This window comes from Dermacentor andersoni, chromosome 3 (genome assembly GCF_023375885.2).
Source record: "Dermacentor andersoni chromosome 3, qqDerAnde1_hic_scaffold, whole genome shotgun sequence".
NCBI lineage: Eukaryota > Metazoa > Arthropoda > Arachnida > Ixodida > Ixodidae > Dermacentor > Dermacentor andersoni.
In genome coordinates, this window is record NC_092816.1 from 63,634,152 (window position 1) to 63,651,525 (window position 17,374).

A 17,374-nucleotide genomic window follows, 5' to 3' on the forward strand; every position below is an offset into this window, starting at 1 on the left:
GCAGTAGTACAGTACATAGCTTACTGCAAATGACGCGCTCCGATACGTAACACACGTGCCTTATGGCGGCACATAGATGCCTCGTGTTTTGTTGTCTGCGTGTATCGTAACCGCCGCCTTTAATGTTTGTTTTCCGCAGGAGACCTGCTGGCCAGCGTGGACACCCGCCATATGAACAACTATTACGGCTGCGTGTCCCCCTGCGGACGCTTCGTGGCTTCATCCGGTAAGAACGAAGGCGTCCCCCACTTTTCTGTCATTGCGCTATCGAGAGAGCCAGAAAGAGATATATGTGAGCGGCGTTTGCGAGATTTGTTGCGATAGCTATTATAGGGGACGCTGGAGGCGCGTTTGCGCCGTCGCCGTTGGTGTTGTCGTGCTGTCGCGGTATCGGCGCGCACGCGCAGCCCGCGCGAGGACTGCTATGGGGATGAAGGGAAAGCTACGCGGGGGCGGAGCGTCTGCGCATGTGTTACTGCGCCAAGTAGTCCGGCAGCGTTTGACAGCGCTTTTCGTTTCTCGCAACAGACGCTCAATCGACGCAGCTTCGCAGCGCGACGGTGTCGAATTTGCCAAATGGCGCGGAAGGGAAAAGCCGCAAAATAAACCACTTTAACGCTCAGGGGCGTGTTTTATTCTACTGAGGTGTTGTAAGTAAAGTATTGATGTTCCTTGTTTACCCCAGCTTAAACTAACGCGGTTGAAAAGTCACCCTTTCTTTTTTTTTTTTTTTTTTTTTTTTTTGAGAAGCGCTCTCGCTTGTGCGCGCTTCACCCCTGTAGCTGTTCCTTCCTTGCCGCAGAACGTTGTCCGCGAGTACAGAAGGTATCCAAAGGCGTGCAGAACGTTTGTCACTGAAAACATTTGTGCGCGGCTCTGCTATCGTAAACACCAGAGACCAGGGGAGGTGGGGTAAGGCCAGTAAAGTAGAGGAGGTACGAAGCGGTGCAATACACATGTGCAATGCACAGACAAAGCAGCTGCTACAACATGAACTGCAGTGAGGGCCACACAACACATATGTAATTAAAGGTGCAAAATATAGGGGGAAGCTTCAAAATACGCTCTGTAGCACTGCAAAGCATAACATATTTTACGTGTACACTAAATGTTCAAAAAAGCAATGCATCAATGTCCCATTTGCCTTCAAGTTTATTATCAAGTTCAAGTTTACTGAAGTTTATTATGAGCATATGTACAACAGGAATCTACTAACACACCCGCAGTTAAGGTGGCTGTTCGAGGTGTGCTGGCTGCCTCAGTGTAAGAAAAAGAAATTGGGCGAATGTCGACACCAGTGCCACTGCTTCTTGCCTCTGACCGGCACGTGCCTCCGCGGCATCTTTGTGCACAAGTGTGCTGGCGTGGCGAACGTAGGAGTCATCCGAGAGAAAGAGTATCGTTTACATGGAGAAGTGGCTGTTCACATTGCCTGTCGCTTTCCCTCAAATGCTTCCTTGGCTACTAGAGGAACACACCCGCTGTCAAGGTGGCTGTTTGAGGTGTGCTGGCTGCCTAAATGGAAGAAAAAGAAAGAAATTAGGTGAATGTCAATACCGGTGCTATTGCTTCCTGCCTCTTACCTGCATTTGCCTCCATGGCCTCTTGGCTTGTGGAGTCTGCATGAGGGAGCTGCTGTGGCTAGGCGTAGGCATTGTCTAAGCAAAAAGAAAAGGTCATTCAAATGGGGAATTATGGAAATAAATGCAATTATTATGTCTGCTTCTTGCACTATTCTTGCCTAAAAGTTTTCAAACATAGTGTCCAGAATACACCAGCACTTTAACTGCTTTTGCTTTTTACCTGTAGGCGTTGCTGTGAGATCCTTAGTATGGCTGCATGCAGCATTGTAACACTTGGTGGAGGCATTTGAAGTGGTATCCAAAAATATAAAAAATCATCCTTGTCCGCATGAATGCTTTCAATTTCTAAATGCAGTGGTAACTATCACTATTGGTGCAAGGCTGTCCACATCTATGCGGCAAGTGCCGTAGCTCGAAACTGAAATTTTCCTTTAGTGTTTCACAAGGCGTCTGATATCTCCACATTAGATGTGATCCGTTTCTTTTTATTTAACCCAGTGTGGAGAGAACATCATTAAATTGTTTTTTTTTTTATTTTAGCGTGTCTTGTTTTTGGTTTGTTTCTGAATTTATCAAGCAGCAGTCTCATGATGCTAAAGTGACTTATGTAATGACAATCATCAGCTTTTGTTTTGCAGAAAAACAACGCATTTCCTGACCCATTGTTTGCCATCCCATCACTCGCATGATTTTGCAGAGTATTCTACCTATATTGACTTTCTTGACCTCCACTAAAGTCTTGCATTTTCAAATACCATTCTTTCTTTAAAATCATTCGACACTTCTCATAATTTCTGTACCTTGAGCTTCTGATACTATGCATTCACCATTTTTGCTTGTTGTTTCTGACTAGAAATGTATTCTTTAATTCAGAGCTTAAATTTTACCACTGAAACACAGAAGGGCTTGCCATTGCATATCTGCATAACAAGGAAACATGTTTCATTAAACATTTGCAAAATCCAATAGAAGATTGATGAATGCAGCTTGCAGTGTGATTTGACTGAATGAGCCATAAAAGTAACTAATCTCACTTGGTAAATTAAAGCACATATTAGTGTGATGTACAACGTATGTTACACTAACGTGGTGGGTTCTCTTGCTTAATAAACAAAATAATCGGTGCGCGAGAAAAAAGTTATTTTTGCGTACCCCTTGTACACACTGATTTAAGGAAACTGAGCTGGAGCTGTCCACATGATCTACTTATTTTACCTGCGCGTATACTCAACAAAAATGTGTCCCAACTGCTTAGTGGTACTTGAGATTGTGTCAGTATTGCATATGTGCGTGTTGCCTAAAATAATTGAATTTGGAAATGCTCGTAGGAATCTGATGTGCATATCTGCAGTTTATGGATACATGTAAAAAACTCAGCACCAAGTGCAAGTGAACGGTCCCACAGGCCCGGAGTCGATCATGCAAATAGATTCGCTGCACGAATTTGGGACCAGAAAAGGTATGCCACATGAAATGGCATGCAAGTAAGTGTTGAAAATATTGCACAGTTAATAAAACGCCTACCCTATTAATGTGTGGGTTCATGTACTCGATTTCGTCCGTATTAGGCACTCGCCTCTTGATTGCTTCGTGGCACAGAAATACTCGACATCAGGCTGTTTTTCAGCTGTGGCCTTTGTAGAAGCATGATTGTTCAAAGTGCAACAATTAACCAGATTCTATGACTTGCCTGTGGATTCGCCAGTACGATTCCGGTGCGCTGGTCCGCCTGTCCAGCAATTTCCTACTGAAGGGAAACCTGCAGATAAAAACACCGCTCCGCATGTAAAAAAATGCTCTACTTTGACGCTTCTCAAACGATTGTAATGCATCACAAGAGCTGTCTACTCGCGTGATGTTCCGAACAAGAAGATACATTAGTTTACTTACATGTGAAGGTACATGCCTGAGCACTTCGGGGCTTTGGTGGCACAAAAGGCACGAATGTGCCATAGCGTCCGATGTTGACGCGCGATCGCATGTCAAACCTAAACCGTACGAAACCACTACTCATCCAAAAAACGAAGATTCGAAACCGAAATTCGTGTCATCCTTTATTGCATGAATGCGTACATCGTGGTTTGCATAAGTCACGCACTTAGCAAGCGCTTTCTGTAAACTTAATATTAACGCATCACCTTCATAAAGCATAAGATATGTGATTTTAAAAGACAAAGCATAAGGTGACCTGTACTTGCTTTCAGCTCTTTCAATAGTAACTGCGCTGGCCACATTGACCAGTAGCAACAGGGCGGCGCCCTAGCGGTTCCCACTTTTTTGGGCCAGCTTTTCCTCTAGAATCGGTATACTAACTCTATGATATTGGGCTTCTTGCTGTTCATTTTCCTGGTCGAAGTCGTAGTTGCGCGCTGTTCTATAGTTGGACGGCGCCAGATGGCGTCATTGGCGCTGCTGTCTAGTTCTACCTCTATAATATTCAAATATTCCGTAAATGCTAGCACGTGTGCATACGGACAAGCTGTTCCATGGTTGGACGTCGCCAGATGGCGTCATTAGCGCTGCTGTTAAGGTCTACCTCTCGGGTATTAGAATATTCCGTAAATGCTAGCACGCGTGAATGCGGACAAGCTATAAAACTCTCTAACTTGGGTAATCCACTGTGCGATGAGTGTGCCTGTATGCAGCGGTGCGTTTGCACCTGCAGACACGTAGAACACATGGTCGTTGCAATTACAGTCCTGTCACGCGCTAGCTGACATCAGGGTCACGAAATGGCGCCAGGCGTGTGCTGCGGCAGCGCACGCCGTCGGTCTCTGCGACATTCCGGTATTTCGTTTTTTTTTTTTTTTTTTTTAACGGAGATTGTAATCCGCTCGATTCCTAATTGCTCGTAGGAGCTAACGCGCATATAAGGGCGAGCTTAATTATGAATGCAATATGCTTTAATTGGCGCTTTCAATAGCAACTAAGTGTTTCAGTACTCTTATCGTAAGTTACAACCTTTACTGATATGCCAGTACACTTTGTTTAACGCGATAGCTTAAGTGCCCGGTATCGCAGAATGTCATGCGTCCAGCGTCGACCGTCTTCTCACGAAATATCATTCCGAACCGCACATACCCAACCACACTCTTCTGTAACCGAAGTTGCTCATACCTCGTTTTTTTTTTTTGCATTCTTTACAAAGTTGTTCCTCGGAAATTAGAGAATGACAGCCCAGAAACAAATGTCGTGAAAAAAAGAGGGGGAAAAAACGACAGCGCACACTTTTTATGTTAGAGCTTCTCAGAGTGAAATATGAAAAGTTCGAACAATAACGGAAAGACGGCCAAACGCAAGAAGCCTCGTTTCTACCATAAAGGTCGCCTTCGTGCATTGCGTTCGCCGCCAGCGTTCCCCGGTAAACATTAAAGCTGCAGTTGCCGGGAAGCGTGAGGAGCAGTCGGATATCTTCGAATGCGGTCGCGTTCCACTCTTAAAGGCGGAGCCTAAGCGACTTCTAACATATAATATGCATTGTAGCTATTAGAACCTCGCTAGGTTTCTCATTGCGCCCGCAGCTTCGCGGAGCTGCGAGAGAGAAAGGCCGGCGGCTTGCCAACACCACCTAGACAAGAGAAGGCCTGAGCGCTCGGCGAGTGACGTCACGGAGAAGAGGCCGGCGGCGTGCTCGGGGATATGGGTTGAATGAAGGGATCGCGCCCTTATGGGCGACGTTAACCCGAGCGCAGTTATTGTTTCTTTTGAACGCATAGTTGAGCAGATGGCCCGCAGAGAACAGGGAGTTTTCCAAGATTATTTTATTTATGCGAAACTATTTACGCGCTGCATTATTAACAAGCCCGTCCGTAAAAAATCAAATGGTTCGACCTTCGGATTGAGAACGAATTTCGGGTAAATGATGACGGAGCGTGGATTATATTGAAAAGTCACAGCGCTGCCCTCTTCTTCAGAGAATAGCTTCTTTGCCATGATTTATCGTCGGCGTCAAAGAGTTTGCCGTTCATGTGACCACAAAAGTTCTTCAACAACATGTTAGCACTGGACCATAACACATATATCATGACAACTTCTCTGGTGTGCCCTTCTTCACATTCGGGACACATGTATTTATTCCAGTCTAGATTAGGCTCTAAACGAATAATTTCGTTTTCGAGGCATTATTACATACAGTACCGCAGTCCACATATTTACAACACCTCAAATGAGTTTAGCAATGGAGATACAAAACATTCGTGCAACTATTTACAAAGAAACAGCTGCCTTATTCCGCAGAATTCCAGCTTCTCTCTTCTTTGCCTTAACATTGGCACCCAATATTCTGTCATTGAACTTGCGGAAACATGAACGCATGATTTTTCGGCCCCGATTTGTAATTGCTCCCGCAATTGGGCACGCGGCACTTATTAGGAATATCCTGGCATGAAGGCGTAAGCCACGTTCCGCAGCAATGAAGGCTTGCCGGACACACAACCGCAATCGCAGAACAAGCGCAGAAACTACATGCACGATTCACGTCGAGAAAAAAAGTGCGCTCGGAAGCATGTCGCAGCACGCCAGGACTTTTCTAACCCCGAAGCTATCCAAGGAATGGCAGGGTTTCCGGAACTAATCGGATTGTTATCGCCGTCGTCGCCCACTCGGTCTTCCGCGACTCATCTTCAACACAGGTGCGCCGCTCGTAGCTTCGTAGCACGCTGCACGGAATTTCTATGTGGGACTCTTTTGCGTGACGTAGCTCAAGGGGAGAGGGTACAGCCAGAAGGCCTTAAGTTCTCTAGGGGGCGTTCTCTAGAGGGTGTTAATCTGGAGGGGCGTTCATCTCCGGCGGCTGCAAGGACGCCTCGATGTCCTCCTCGACTTCGTACAGAATGGAGACAACCGCGGCGTCTACTACGGCTATGCCAGTGCACCATGCGAATCCACGCGAATCGCGGACGCCGTAGGGACGCGTTGGTGGCGCTCGTGTTTCTTGTGTGCGGTTTAGCGCTACATTACTGGCCTTCCCCCAGCTCCACTGGTCTCTGGTGCTTGTGATAGCAGAGCCACGCATAATTTTTTCTCGCATTATTATTATTATTATTGTTATTATTATTATTATTAATATTATTATTATTATTTTAATGCAATACTGCCAATCTCTCAAGATACCACAGATGGAGTTGTTGTTGTGCTGAAACGCTTATGCAACACATCCACATTAATCGCGCGGCAAGTGAACATTGTTCTTCATGGTAAAGTAAGGCGGGTGCAGCAATTAACACTGTCCACGTGCTAGAGATGTGATCTTTCTTTTTTTAATGCTGGAAGCGGGCAAACGTGACCCTGCTGATGTTCGCGTGCTTTCCACGTAGCTCCTATAGGAACCCCGCTGAGATTCGCATAACAAAAGTGCAGTTGACGCACTACAAGAAATTCCGCTTATATATTTACGTGCGTCATCTGCTTCTCACGCATTGCCGCCGGTATACGGGAATGTCTCGGTGCGCTACGCGTTGTCGTCAAAGTGTCGCTGCGAGCGTCGTGAACGCTCTTCTGGTACTTTGAAGGCACTGTACCTTTCACTGCTCATTTGCATGCGGCGTCGCCATATTCGACTTCGAAGGATGGTACCCCGCGTAGATGCGCACGGCAATGGACGCAAGAAGACGTCTTACGCATATGCGACAGCTGCAAAGAGAGTTCGTGAATTCCTTGTCGAAGTTTGGGCCAACTTGACCCGGAACGCATGACGCATATGCAGCGTTGTGAGTTTCATCTGAGGCACTAAGAGGGCAACGCTATAGATGAGCCTCGCGCTGATGAAATGTTCTCAGAAAACAAAAGTTGCAATTTCGCCCGAAAGGCGAAGCATCGATCGCGTTTAGCAAATTAGTAGACAGCTACACGAAGTAAGGATAGTAGCTTTACCTGTCGTATAAACTCTTCAACATTGGCTTACTAACTAAATTAACAAGCACGGTGTCACGCGCGCAAAGGCAAACATAAACACACCTCACTTGATGAGTTCGGACACTCGCCGTCAAAACGCTGGAGGGAGCAAGAGCGGGAGCAGCAGCGAGCGAATTGACCTTCGTACTGCCTCTCGCTTCCACGCGAACTAAGCGGCGAGAGCACAGCGCGCGCGAAGCTATGAGCCGCCGGCGCACCTAGCCTCTGTCCCCATCGCAGATCGCTTTCAAGATAGGGCCCGCGCGACCGCGCCATAAGCAGCATTCGCCGGAGTAGAACTAAAGGGGCTTTAAAGGGACATTATAGGCAAATATTAAGTCAAGCTAAAGTGATAGATGAGTTCTCGAGAAGCACTTAGCCATCAGTATTATCGCGAACAGAGCCTTCATAATCGAGAAATTGAGGTAAATGCAGGACATGATTAGAGAATCCCCAGGGACATTCATGTTCTCCCCCAACGACGAAAGCACTCCTCAGTTGAATTCTGTCCCTAGTACTCAACCACTGGTTGCAAAAAAAAAAAAAAAAAACATCATTGTATTGTATTATAAGACGAAATAAAATGCTGCTTGTCCATTTCTGTTTCATTTTTAGAAAAAGGAACTGATTAATATTACCCTTGACAACGAGGCGGGTGGTCGAGAAGTTTCGTTTTCGCTCGACACCGCGCCGCCCACGCTTTCGCGTTTCACTGGTTTCGTTATCACTAAGTGCTGTGCTGGTTTTGCTGGCTCGCGAAACTCGCACAAACTGCAAGTAGCAGAAAGTTCAATTTCCATGTGATGTCGCGGGATGCCCGAGCGGTCTACGCCGCTTGACCAAAAAGCAGCTGCAGCGACGAATCCACCGCTCTGTCTTAATCCACCTCCGTCTATTGGGCGCTGTTGTAGTCACCGACGGCAGCAAAAGGTGGTGATGGCGTATGCAACGTCACCACTCCCCCGGTATGGTGGCGGGAGATTTGAATTTCGAAAAAGGTATGCGGACCCTTCAGATGCAGTTTTCTCGTAAACTAAGTATTGTCACGAAATAAGTGTTGTGAGGTTTCCTGAATGGTATTTAAACAGTCCACGCCGGCTTAGTGTCTTTAGTGTCCCAATAAGTATAACGCCACCCACTCCCTCCCCCTGATGCGGCGCGCGCTTCCTCCCCCTTTCCTCCCTTGCGCGCGCTAAAGCCCCTTAAACTTCATAAAGTAGCGACACTCTCCTCCTCCGCCTTCACTCGTCCTCGTTTCTCCTCTCTTTCACGCTCCCTCCTCGACCGTGGCGCCGCCTACACTGCTCGAGCGTAGCAACGGCGCCAACATGCGCTCCTCGCCACTCCGTAGACCCTTCTGGAGCAAAAATGGCGCTGATGCACGGCGCGAGGGCCCACGTGATGCTATTAGGCCAATAGCGACGCGGCGTCGGCCTCGGCAAGAGCACGTGAAGAGGAGGCGGCATTCTTCAAAGTGTGACACTACTTTACGAAGTTTAAGGGGCTTTAGCGCGCGCGAGATTGAGCTGCCATGGTCGGCAGACCCTCGCATGCTTTCACTCGCACATACAGCATACGGCGCGCGGCGATGATATTATCTCCCTTGCACTTTATACAGAACATCACGGTGACGACAGAAATGCGCCTGGAGTGTCCGTATAATTGCTATCGCAGTAAAATCAATTTCATTGATTTGGCAGGAGACGGCTGATTACTGGTGGAGCGAATTAAGGCCAAAGTTATCTCTCGCATATTGCGTCGGATCCTCGGAGCCGGTACAAGTCAGTGTGGCCCCGTCACAAATTTGAAACTATATTCTCTTATTCGGGCCGTTGCGGCGCAGAAAATGTTTTTGAAACTTGCTATGTTGACTGTTTGCTTCCTGTAGAACGCAGTGTCATCATCATCATCATCATCATCATCATCATCATCATCATCATCATCATCATCAAACTATTTGATGTCCGCTGCAGGAGGAAGGCCTCTCCCTGCGATCGCCAATTACCCCTGTCCTGCGCCAAGCGATTCCAACTTGCGCCTGCAAGTTTCCTAATTTCATCACCTGACCTACTTTTTTGCCGTCCTCGACTGCGCTTCCCTTCTCTTGGTACCCATTCTGTAACTCTAACGGTCCACCGGAACGCAGTCTACGCTTACTTTTTTATTATTGAGGGAAAATTAAGTAGACCCCATTAACGTCGCCTGGTATCATTCCTTATGGTGACGTTCAAGACATGGCGGCTATGGCGTGTTTCCGGCTCTGCAATGGCTTTTGTGGCGAACAGTCCGCAATAGTATTACCTTCGAGATCTGTTTCTTTTACTCCGAGGAAGAGGTCGCTGAGCGCTTACTCACTTGATGCTGGATTTGGACACCACCTATTAGCATTAGCGTAACTTACTGATGGAACTGAACATTATTATTTATGTATGCCCCTTTGTGGCCAAATTAAGGACAACAGAATTTCTGTGGTGTAATTGTGAACGGTTGAAATTGAGTTAGTATAGCTCTTGCGTTTTTCTTTGAATTAAAGGATATATTGCCGCGATTGCACGTTGTGTGTCCAAATCTGCGCCCCAGTGGTGGCGCCCTCTGGATAAGCAGTTGCAGATCTTGAAGACTATGCTTTTACTGGCTTCTTGCGGCGGAAGCCATTGCGAGAGCCATAAACAAGCATTAAACGCCGGCTTTTCGGTTGTAGGCGGTTGGGATATGACGCGCCGTAAGGGCCAGAGCCGAGTCACCCTATGACTGATCCATCCAAGTGCGCCTGAAATAGAAATTAATAATAATAATAATAATAATAATAATAATAATAATAATAATAATAATAATAATAATAATCTGCTATCAACAAATGCAAATAGGCGACACGGTGGCCAAGTAATTGAGAATCTAATCTGCGTGGAGCTCTTTTTCAAGAATACGGACGGAGCTTTCGACGAAGCCTGTGCTGCAGCGACAGCATGCGCGCTTGTAAGCTGTCGCACTCCGAACGCTCCAGGGATTATCCGGTGACGACGAGCCGTTCTTTTTTATGGAACCAGTACTGCTGAAGTGCTCTCGGTTCCGGGAATAGAGTGCGCAAAGAATAATAAAAAAAATACTTTAAGTGAGCCTGAATGTGCATGCATGCGCGTATCCAATTGAAACGTCTCCTTTCCTCGCAGCCCCTTGGCTTTTACAGTGTTTCTTTTTCTTCTCCTTCTTCATCGTTCTCTCTCATTTTCTTGCGTTCTCGAAACACTGCGCCTCGTTTGCTCGGTGCTGTTCACGATGTGCGCGTCCCTGTAATAACAACGCCTGAAAGAGCCGCACGCAGTGCTTCGCGAACACAGGTCACGTCTCGTCGTCGAAAGCGCCGCGATCCACGTGGCCGATCCTGTAATTTTGCTTCTCGTTATTCGCCGGCCGGACGAATCTGTGACGTCACTCCGACAGTGCACAGAAAGCAGCAATGCAGAGCCGCGTGACACACTCGGCGAACTGTTGATGTATACCTTTGCAACATCTGTCGCCGCTTTGCGGCTTGAGCCGCCAAAAGTGTGCGGCTAACCCGTTTCCACGTTCGCTGTGGATGTACGTCACGGATGCGTCAGTGCGCCGATACGTTTTGCGCAGACGCTGGCTTACTCGCGCTCTCTTTTTGCGGAGCTATTTATGGCAGTCGGACATCTTTTTTGCGGCCTGTAACTGGCTGTAACTTTAAAGAACTTTGTACGTTAAAGCTTCCGTTTTTTCTTCTTACCCTCTCTCTCTCTCTCTCTCTCTCTCTCTCTCTCTCTCTCTCTCTCTCGCTCGCTCGCTCTTCTGTTTACCTTGTCGTTGTCCTGCGTCATTTCAGGGTTTTCGGCATAGTAAAGTTGGGACAATTTCCTTGCTTCGATTTCTCTTCTTTTTTGTATTTAAGCGTATTATGTTTACGGTCTCCAACGTGTGTGTGTGTTATGTGTTAAGCAGTATAGCGTTGATCTGTTAACTGTGCCCATGGGATGACTGGCTCTGAGGCAACCTACCTCTCCATTTGTCTATACTGTTATTAAACAGCAGGAGCAATTGGCGCTGGTGATGACGCGTTGATCTGTGGGTTGTCTCCAGCTTTATCTCTCTGACGCACGCAGTCCCCTCCGTTGCCTATCTGAGCGCTTCATAAGGTGATTGATGGCCGGGACTTGACGCCCCTAGGCAGCGCGCAGGAGCTAAGAGATGTGGAAAACTACAGATTGTTTCTGACCTTCTGAGGGTTTGCATACATTAAAACCCAATAGACGACAGCTGTCACCCCCCCCCCCCCCCCCCCGCGCCCATAGAGTTTCTCACTATAACACCTAGAAAGAAATCTGGCGCCACCGTCTATGGGAATTTCTTAAGGGGCACTGTGCCGTCATGGGAATGACGGTATATGTGTCTGCGAAGCTTGTGTTGGCTGGTGTTGCAAGAGGCTTCGTCTAAAACGTGGATATGGCTACACAAATAACGCGTTCTTAAAGTAAAATCTTCATAAAATGTTTCCGTTCACGCATATTACATCTTCCAGGGAAGTTTACTCACCTACAATGCATAACCAAGCGAAGAAAAGCAAGAACAGACGACAAACTGTTCCAAAGCGAGCGCGAATCTTGCCGCCTGTTTTCCAACTTTAGCGGCCCGCTGACACTTTTTACTTTTCATATAATTGTACATGAAATAACAAATTCTCATATTTGAACAAAACATATTTTTGTGTAATAATAAAGCTAAAACAGCTTTTTACGTACTGTTTCAGTAGAAAATCATTGCGACAGACGGAACGGTGCTTGCCTGGCTCTCCAACAACGATGCCAAACCGAAGTCACAATATACCGGCATTCCCATGCATACCACAGCGCAGCAGCGCCAGATTTCCCTCTAGGTAATATAGGGAGAAACTCTATGCCCCCCACCCCCCCACCCCGCTCCTTTACCTCCCTTATCGGAATGCAGCCTCTGCTGCGGGGATTCGTACCCGCGACCTTGTGCTCGGAAACTGAACACGCGACACTGAGGTTTCACTAGGGGACCTCTAATATGCGTAACGCACTCTACCGGCTCTTTTTTTTCTTTTTTTTCAAATTAGTCGCAGCGTTGGCTCGTGGTGCGGCTACGATGTTCACTTGCTGCGCTCGATATTGCAGTTCCAAAACACCCGGCTGTGCGGACCGCTCGTTCCGGATTCCGATGCACGTTTAAGAACTCGAGTTATACCGAAAATTTTCACGCGATATGGCATCCCTAAGCCCTATAATGCTGCAAACGCTACAACCAATCAAATAATAAAGGGAAAATGAGACATCCACCCCACCGTAGCAATTGCTACAAAGGAAACCCTTACGGATTGCTCGAAAGAAAAGCCTCGCAGTTGAAGAAAAATTCGTCCTGTCTTTTTTTTTTTCAACTGCGAGGCTTTTCTTTCGAGGAATCCACATGGGTTTCTTTTGTAGCAATTGCTACGGTGGGGTGGACGTCTCGTTTACCCTTTATTAATTACTTCTCTCCACCTTGCGGGTTTCCGCAGATCTATTACGTAACATGATTTTGGCTTCTAGCGCGAAGTGAAACACGGACACAGAAAGGAGCACACAGGACGTCCAGTCTGCTCCTTTCTGTGTCCGTGTTTCACTTCGCGCTAGAAGCCAAAATCATGTTACCGTACCAACTCGCCCAACTGTCTATCCTTTTGCATTACAGATCTATTACGTCACACACCCAATCAAATTCATTCGTCCGATCGTCCAGTCGGTGGTTTCTCCCACGGACGGCGCAACGACGGTATTTAGGAAGCCACGAGCGCCGCGCAGTTCGTAAACGTTGCTGTGTTTGTCGTACGCATCGGCGCCGAGTCACTGCGCGTCGTCGGCACAGCTCTGCTGCAAGCGGTGCACACAGACACACGAGAGCGAGCGCTTAAAGACGTGGTCCCTTGTCGGGGCGAGCGCAGCCAAGGCACAGCTTCGGTGTCGTTGACTCGCGTAGCGCGGACGGTTCTTTCCTGCGTGCTCGTATAGCAGCGTGACTAATCGACGTTATTATTGCTCGTTATGGAGGCGGCGCGCCTCACTTGTCGAGCTGAGCTGCTTTCGTGACGCGTCCCGGTCCTCCCTGTAAACAATTGGGACAGAGCGTATAATTAAGGTCGTGGCCAGAGGCAGAGTCGAACAAACGAAACGCGCCCTTCTTGGCTGTCGGTGAGTCGCGAAGTTCCCGTGTTCAGTTAGGCGCCTTTTGTAGAGCGGCTCAGCGTCGTGTGCGCCCGACGCAGCTATATATGTACTCCGATACCGCTTCCAGCTCACCCGTCATTATACGAAGCCTTTTTTTTTTAATGTTTCTGGAGAGACGACGTTCGAGACATAGCGCTAAAACTTCTGTACAGTTGTAGTGGTCTTAGCAAACAACATGAGCAACAGTTCCGGCAGCCTCTCCATGACTGCAAAACAACAACAACAACAATAATAATAATAATAATAATAATAATAATAATAATAATAATAATAATAATAATTCGAAGAATGATGGCGTAACGATGAGATTGCAATGATGAACGCGAAAGGCATAAAAAGGAGGGATGAAGTAACAAGGAACACGTGACTCGAGCGCTGGCGCTGTTTAATGTGGCCATCACTTTTACTGCCTCCCGTTGCGAGCGCCGCAAATCTCGCAATTCCGCTGAATCTCCGTCCGGCACAATGTGCCTGTGCGTGCGAAGTCTGTCAGACGCCGCTGCGGGATGAATTCCGATATGCGCGAGTTAACAGCGCCGCGATTGCAACATCCTCGTTCTGTAATGCAGTGATTTGGGCTTGTTGGTAAGACATTGTTGGTAAGACATCCTTGTATGATGATGTATGCGAAAAAGTTGTATATATGTATGGCTCCTTTGCTCGAAATAAAGATTGTTGCAAGTTAGCGCCTGTGTGTGTCACGTCTTCCTTTCGTCCCTGTCTTTTCGCGCGCTATAAGCCTCACGAAGCCTCGTTCTGTTGCTTGTGCATGCTGGTACGTGTTGCATCTTCATGCTGCTTATACCTTCACTTTCGCGTCCGCTCACGTGTTGGCCGAACGTCTTCCCTCTGTCGCAGGCTTCACCCCCGACGTGAAGGTGTGGGAGGTGTGCTTCACCAAGACCGGCGACTTCAAGGAGGTCAAGAGGGCCTTCGAGCTCAAGGGTCACACGTCGGGCGTCTTCTGCTTCGCCTTCTCAAACGACTCCTCCAGGTATAAGCACCCGCCGCCTCGAAGATACTTTGCTCCTGACCAAACTGGGACCCATATTCCGCGACTTTATCGTTATCCGTATACCTTTGGACGTGTCTTCATCAGATGGCTTCTCCGTGTAGGTGTTTGTGCAAACCACCACAAGGTGCCGCTGCTTCTCTTTTACCTGCATGCGAGTGTGTGTGATAGTCGAACGGCGAGTGTGAACATAGGTACAGTGCGGCCCGCTGTTAAAGGGAACGCACTAATTGGCGGCTGTCACTCTGCAAGTGTCTGGTAAACCTACGCGAACGCGCTGCACAAGTGTGTATAGACAGGTGCCAGCGCCACCAACTGCAGATTATCTGCCGCGAAGCCAGATAATCGTACACTTGCCAAAGGGGAAAATTCGACCGTGTTCACGTGTTTCCTCTAAGAGTGACAGCACTGTAGAATCAGTGAATCAGTTTTACTTTCTTTGGGTCGGGCAATTCGAATTTGCTTGCCTGATGCAATGATCATGGGTTCATATATATATCGTCATCATCATTATCATCATCTCCGGTGTACCCGTAAACCTGTAAATTTCAATAAACACGCGGACAAAAAGCTAAACTCTCGGCTTTCTGCTGGTTTCGCGTTGGGTTCACAAAAAGAAGTCGATTCCTCTGGGCTCGTCTGGTTATTCTCTCGTCGGTCGCACAGCGAGGGTCTCGACTCGGGTGTCCTCGATGCCTTGAGATATAGCAGCGGACGAGAGTTTGTTGGCCGGCTGGTTGCTGCTTCGGTTACGTGTATGTGCCTGCAGTATGCGTCACGACTGCGGTTTGTCCGTTGTCCCGCGTCCGCCGCCAATGCAGTGTGATGCGCATGGCTAACACTCCCGGGTCTATGCAGTTATAGGTGTACATGGGCATAAATATTTCAAGAGAAAAGGACGGAGGCAGTCACCGCACTCGCAGTGCGGATTTCCTTCCCAGTGCGGTTCTGCTCCCACCGCGGCGCCAAGCTGTCTTCATGTTCGTCAACGTTTATGCCCTTTTCTTTCACTAAAAACTTGAAGGTTAACGCAAATCAAATTGTCTCATTTGTAATTAATTCTACACTTCTATAAAATTAGCAACAAGCGAACTACGGGGTGCCTTTCATTTATTGCCTGTCGCACCATCGAGATATCACGGGGTGATTGAAGACCGCAGGAAACGAGAGAGGGAGAGAGAGACTGATTGAGGGAGGGGGAGGGAGAGAGAGAGAGCAGGACAGCGATAGAAATTTTAAAAACTTTCGGGATAACAAACTAAGAACTGGCGGAAAGGATACCAAGGCGCGTGGCCTCGATAAAGGTGACAATATACCGCAAGAAAGAAAACTTTAGATGAAGCAAAACGCGGAGTACGTTATCAGTGCCAGTATGTAACCGAGACCCGATATCTGTTGGCTACTTAAGATACGACGAAAGGAGAGAAATAAGTCGGGTACAGGCGTCCGCCTTAACAAATTTAAGGCTGTGCCGAGCTCGAATGACCGAGTTAAACTGGGCGGAAAAAAAGATAAATAAATACGACCGTGCGCCGTGTTCTCGCCTTAGTTTCTCGGTGTGATTGTTGGCGCGGCAGTTAATTCGCCCCCTTATCGCTATGTGTTGCACGTGAGCGACGCGTTATCGCGCAATGGGCACGCAACAGAGCCTCATATCAAAGTAAGCTTTTTCCGAGTGCGGCTTTATCTCCGTGTTCGTTTTATCGAGATCTATTTGTTCGCGTTACGGAGGGCGGAATTCCCACATTTACAACCCCCCCCCCCTTCCCCCCTAAGGTCACCTCGATATCGCGGTGGCTCGTGTTGGGAAAATGATTGCTGTGAACCGAAAGGCTTTTTCTTTTTCCTCTCTCTCTCCTCGGCCAACTGTTACAGCTTCCTAGTAACGTTCTAACCGCTGATATGCTATAAAGCGGCAGCCAGGCATTATTCGGGTCGCTTACTTATCGCTACGTTTCCGCATGCCGAAGCGATAATTTTCTGGATTCAATTAAATCGCCGTGACCCCAGGGTGAATTAGGCGTTGCACTCCGTCGCTGCGTAAATAATGAAATGACGAGAAGACAAACGTAGATTGTCGTGTCGCCTCGATGCTGTCAATCCTATTGTGTGCCTTATTGACCGTTTCGTCGTCTTATTTGAATCCGAAGCGGTCTTTGCCCAACCTTCTCCTGATTTGGCGTGCCGTCCGCTGTCGCGACGAGTCGAAGCTGCTGTCATCGGTGAGCTATCACTTTCGCGAGGTTTCGCGCGTGACTCGGCACCTGGACTCACCCGCGTACACGGCCGACAGCGCGTTTGTGGTGCTGTGCCATGCTCGCCATCTTCGCCCGGTGCCTGAACGCTTTTGACCCTCTACTTCGACGTGTCCTTTGCCGAGCCACGCGAAACCTATAGCGAAGGCGATAGTATCACCGAAAGTTATCTCTGAGAAAACACGTCGTCGTCATTCATCATCATCATCATCATCAGCCTGGCTACGCCCACTGCAGGGCAAAGGCCTCTCCCATACTTCTCCAACTACCCCGATCACGTACTAATTGTGGCCATGTTGTCCCTGCAAACTTCTTGATCTCATCCGCCCACCTAACTTTCTGGCGCCCCCTGCTAAGCTTCCCTTCTCTTGGAATCCAGTCCGTAACCCTTAA

The 17,374-nt window shown here is 47.9% G+C and overlaps 1 protein-coding gene across 1 annotated transcript in view; it reads left to right on the top strand.

The window, feature by feature from the left end:
- The window catches only part of LOC126546882 (transducin beta-like protein 2), a 282,624-nt gene that overhangs the window by 220,991 nt on the left and 44,259 nt on the right, over positions 1 to 17,374 (top strand). Inside the window, exons 5-6 of the mRNA XM_050194610.3 lie at positions 140 to 226; positions 14,573 to 14,708. Coding sequence (XP_050050567.1) covers positions 140 to 226; positions 14,573 to 14,708 — 223 coding nt within the window. The remainder of the gene's footprint in view (positions 1 to 139; positions 227 to 14,572; positions 14,709 to 17,374) is intronic.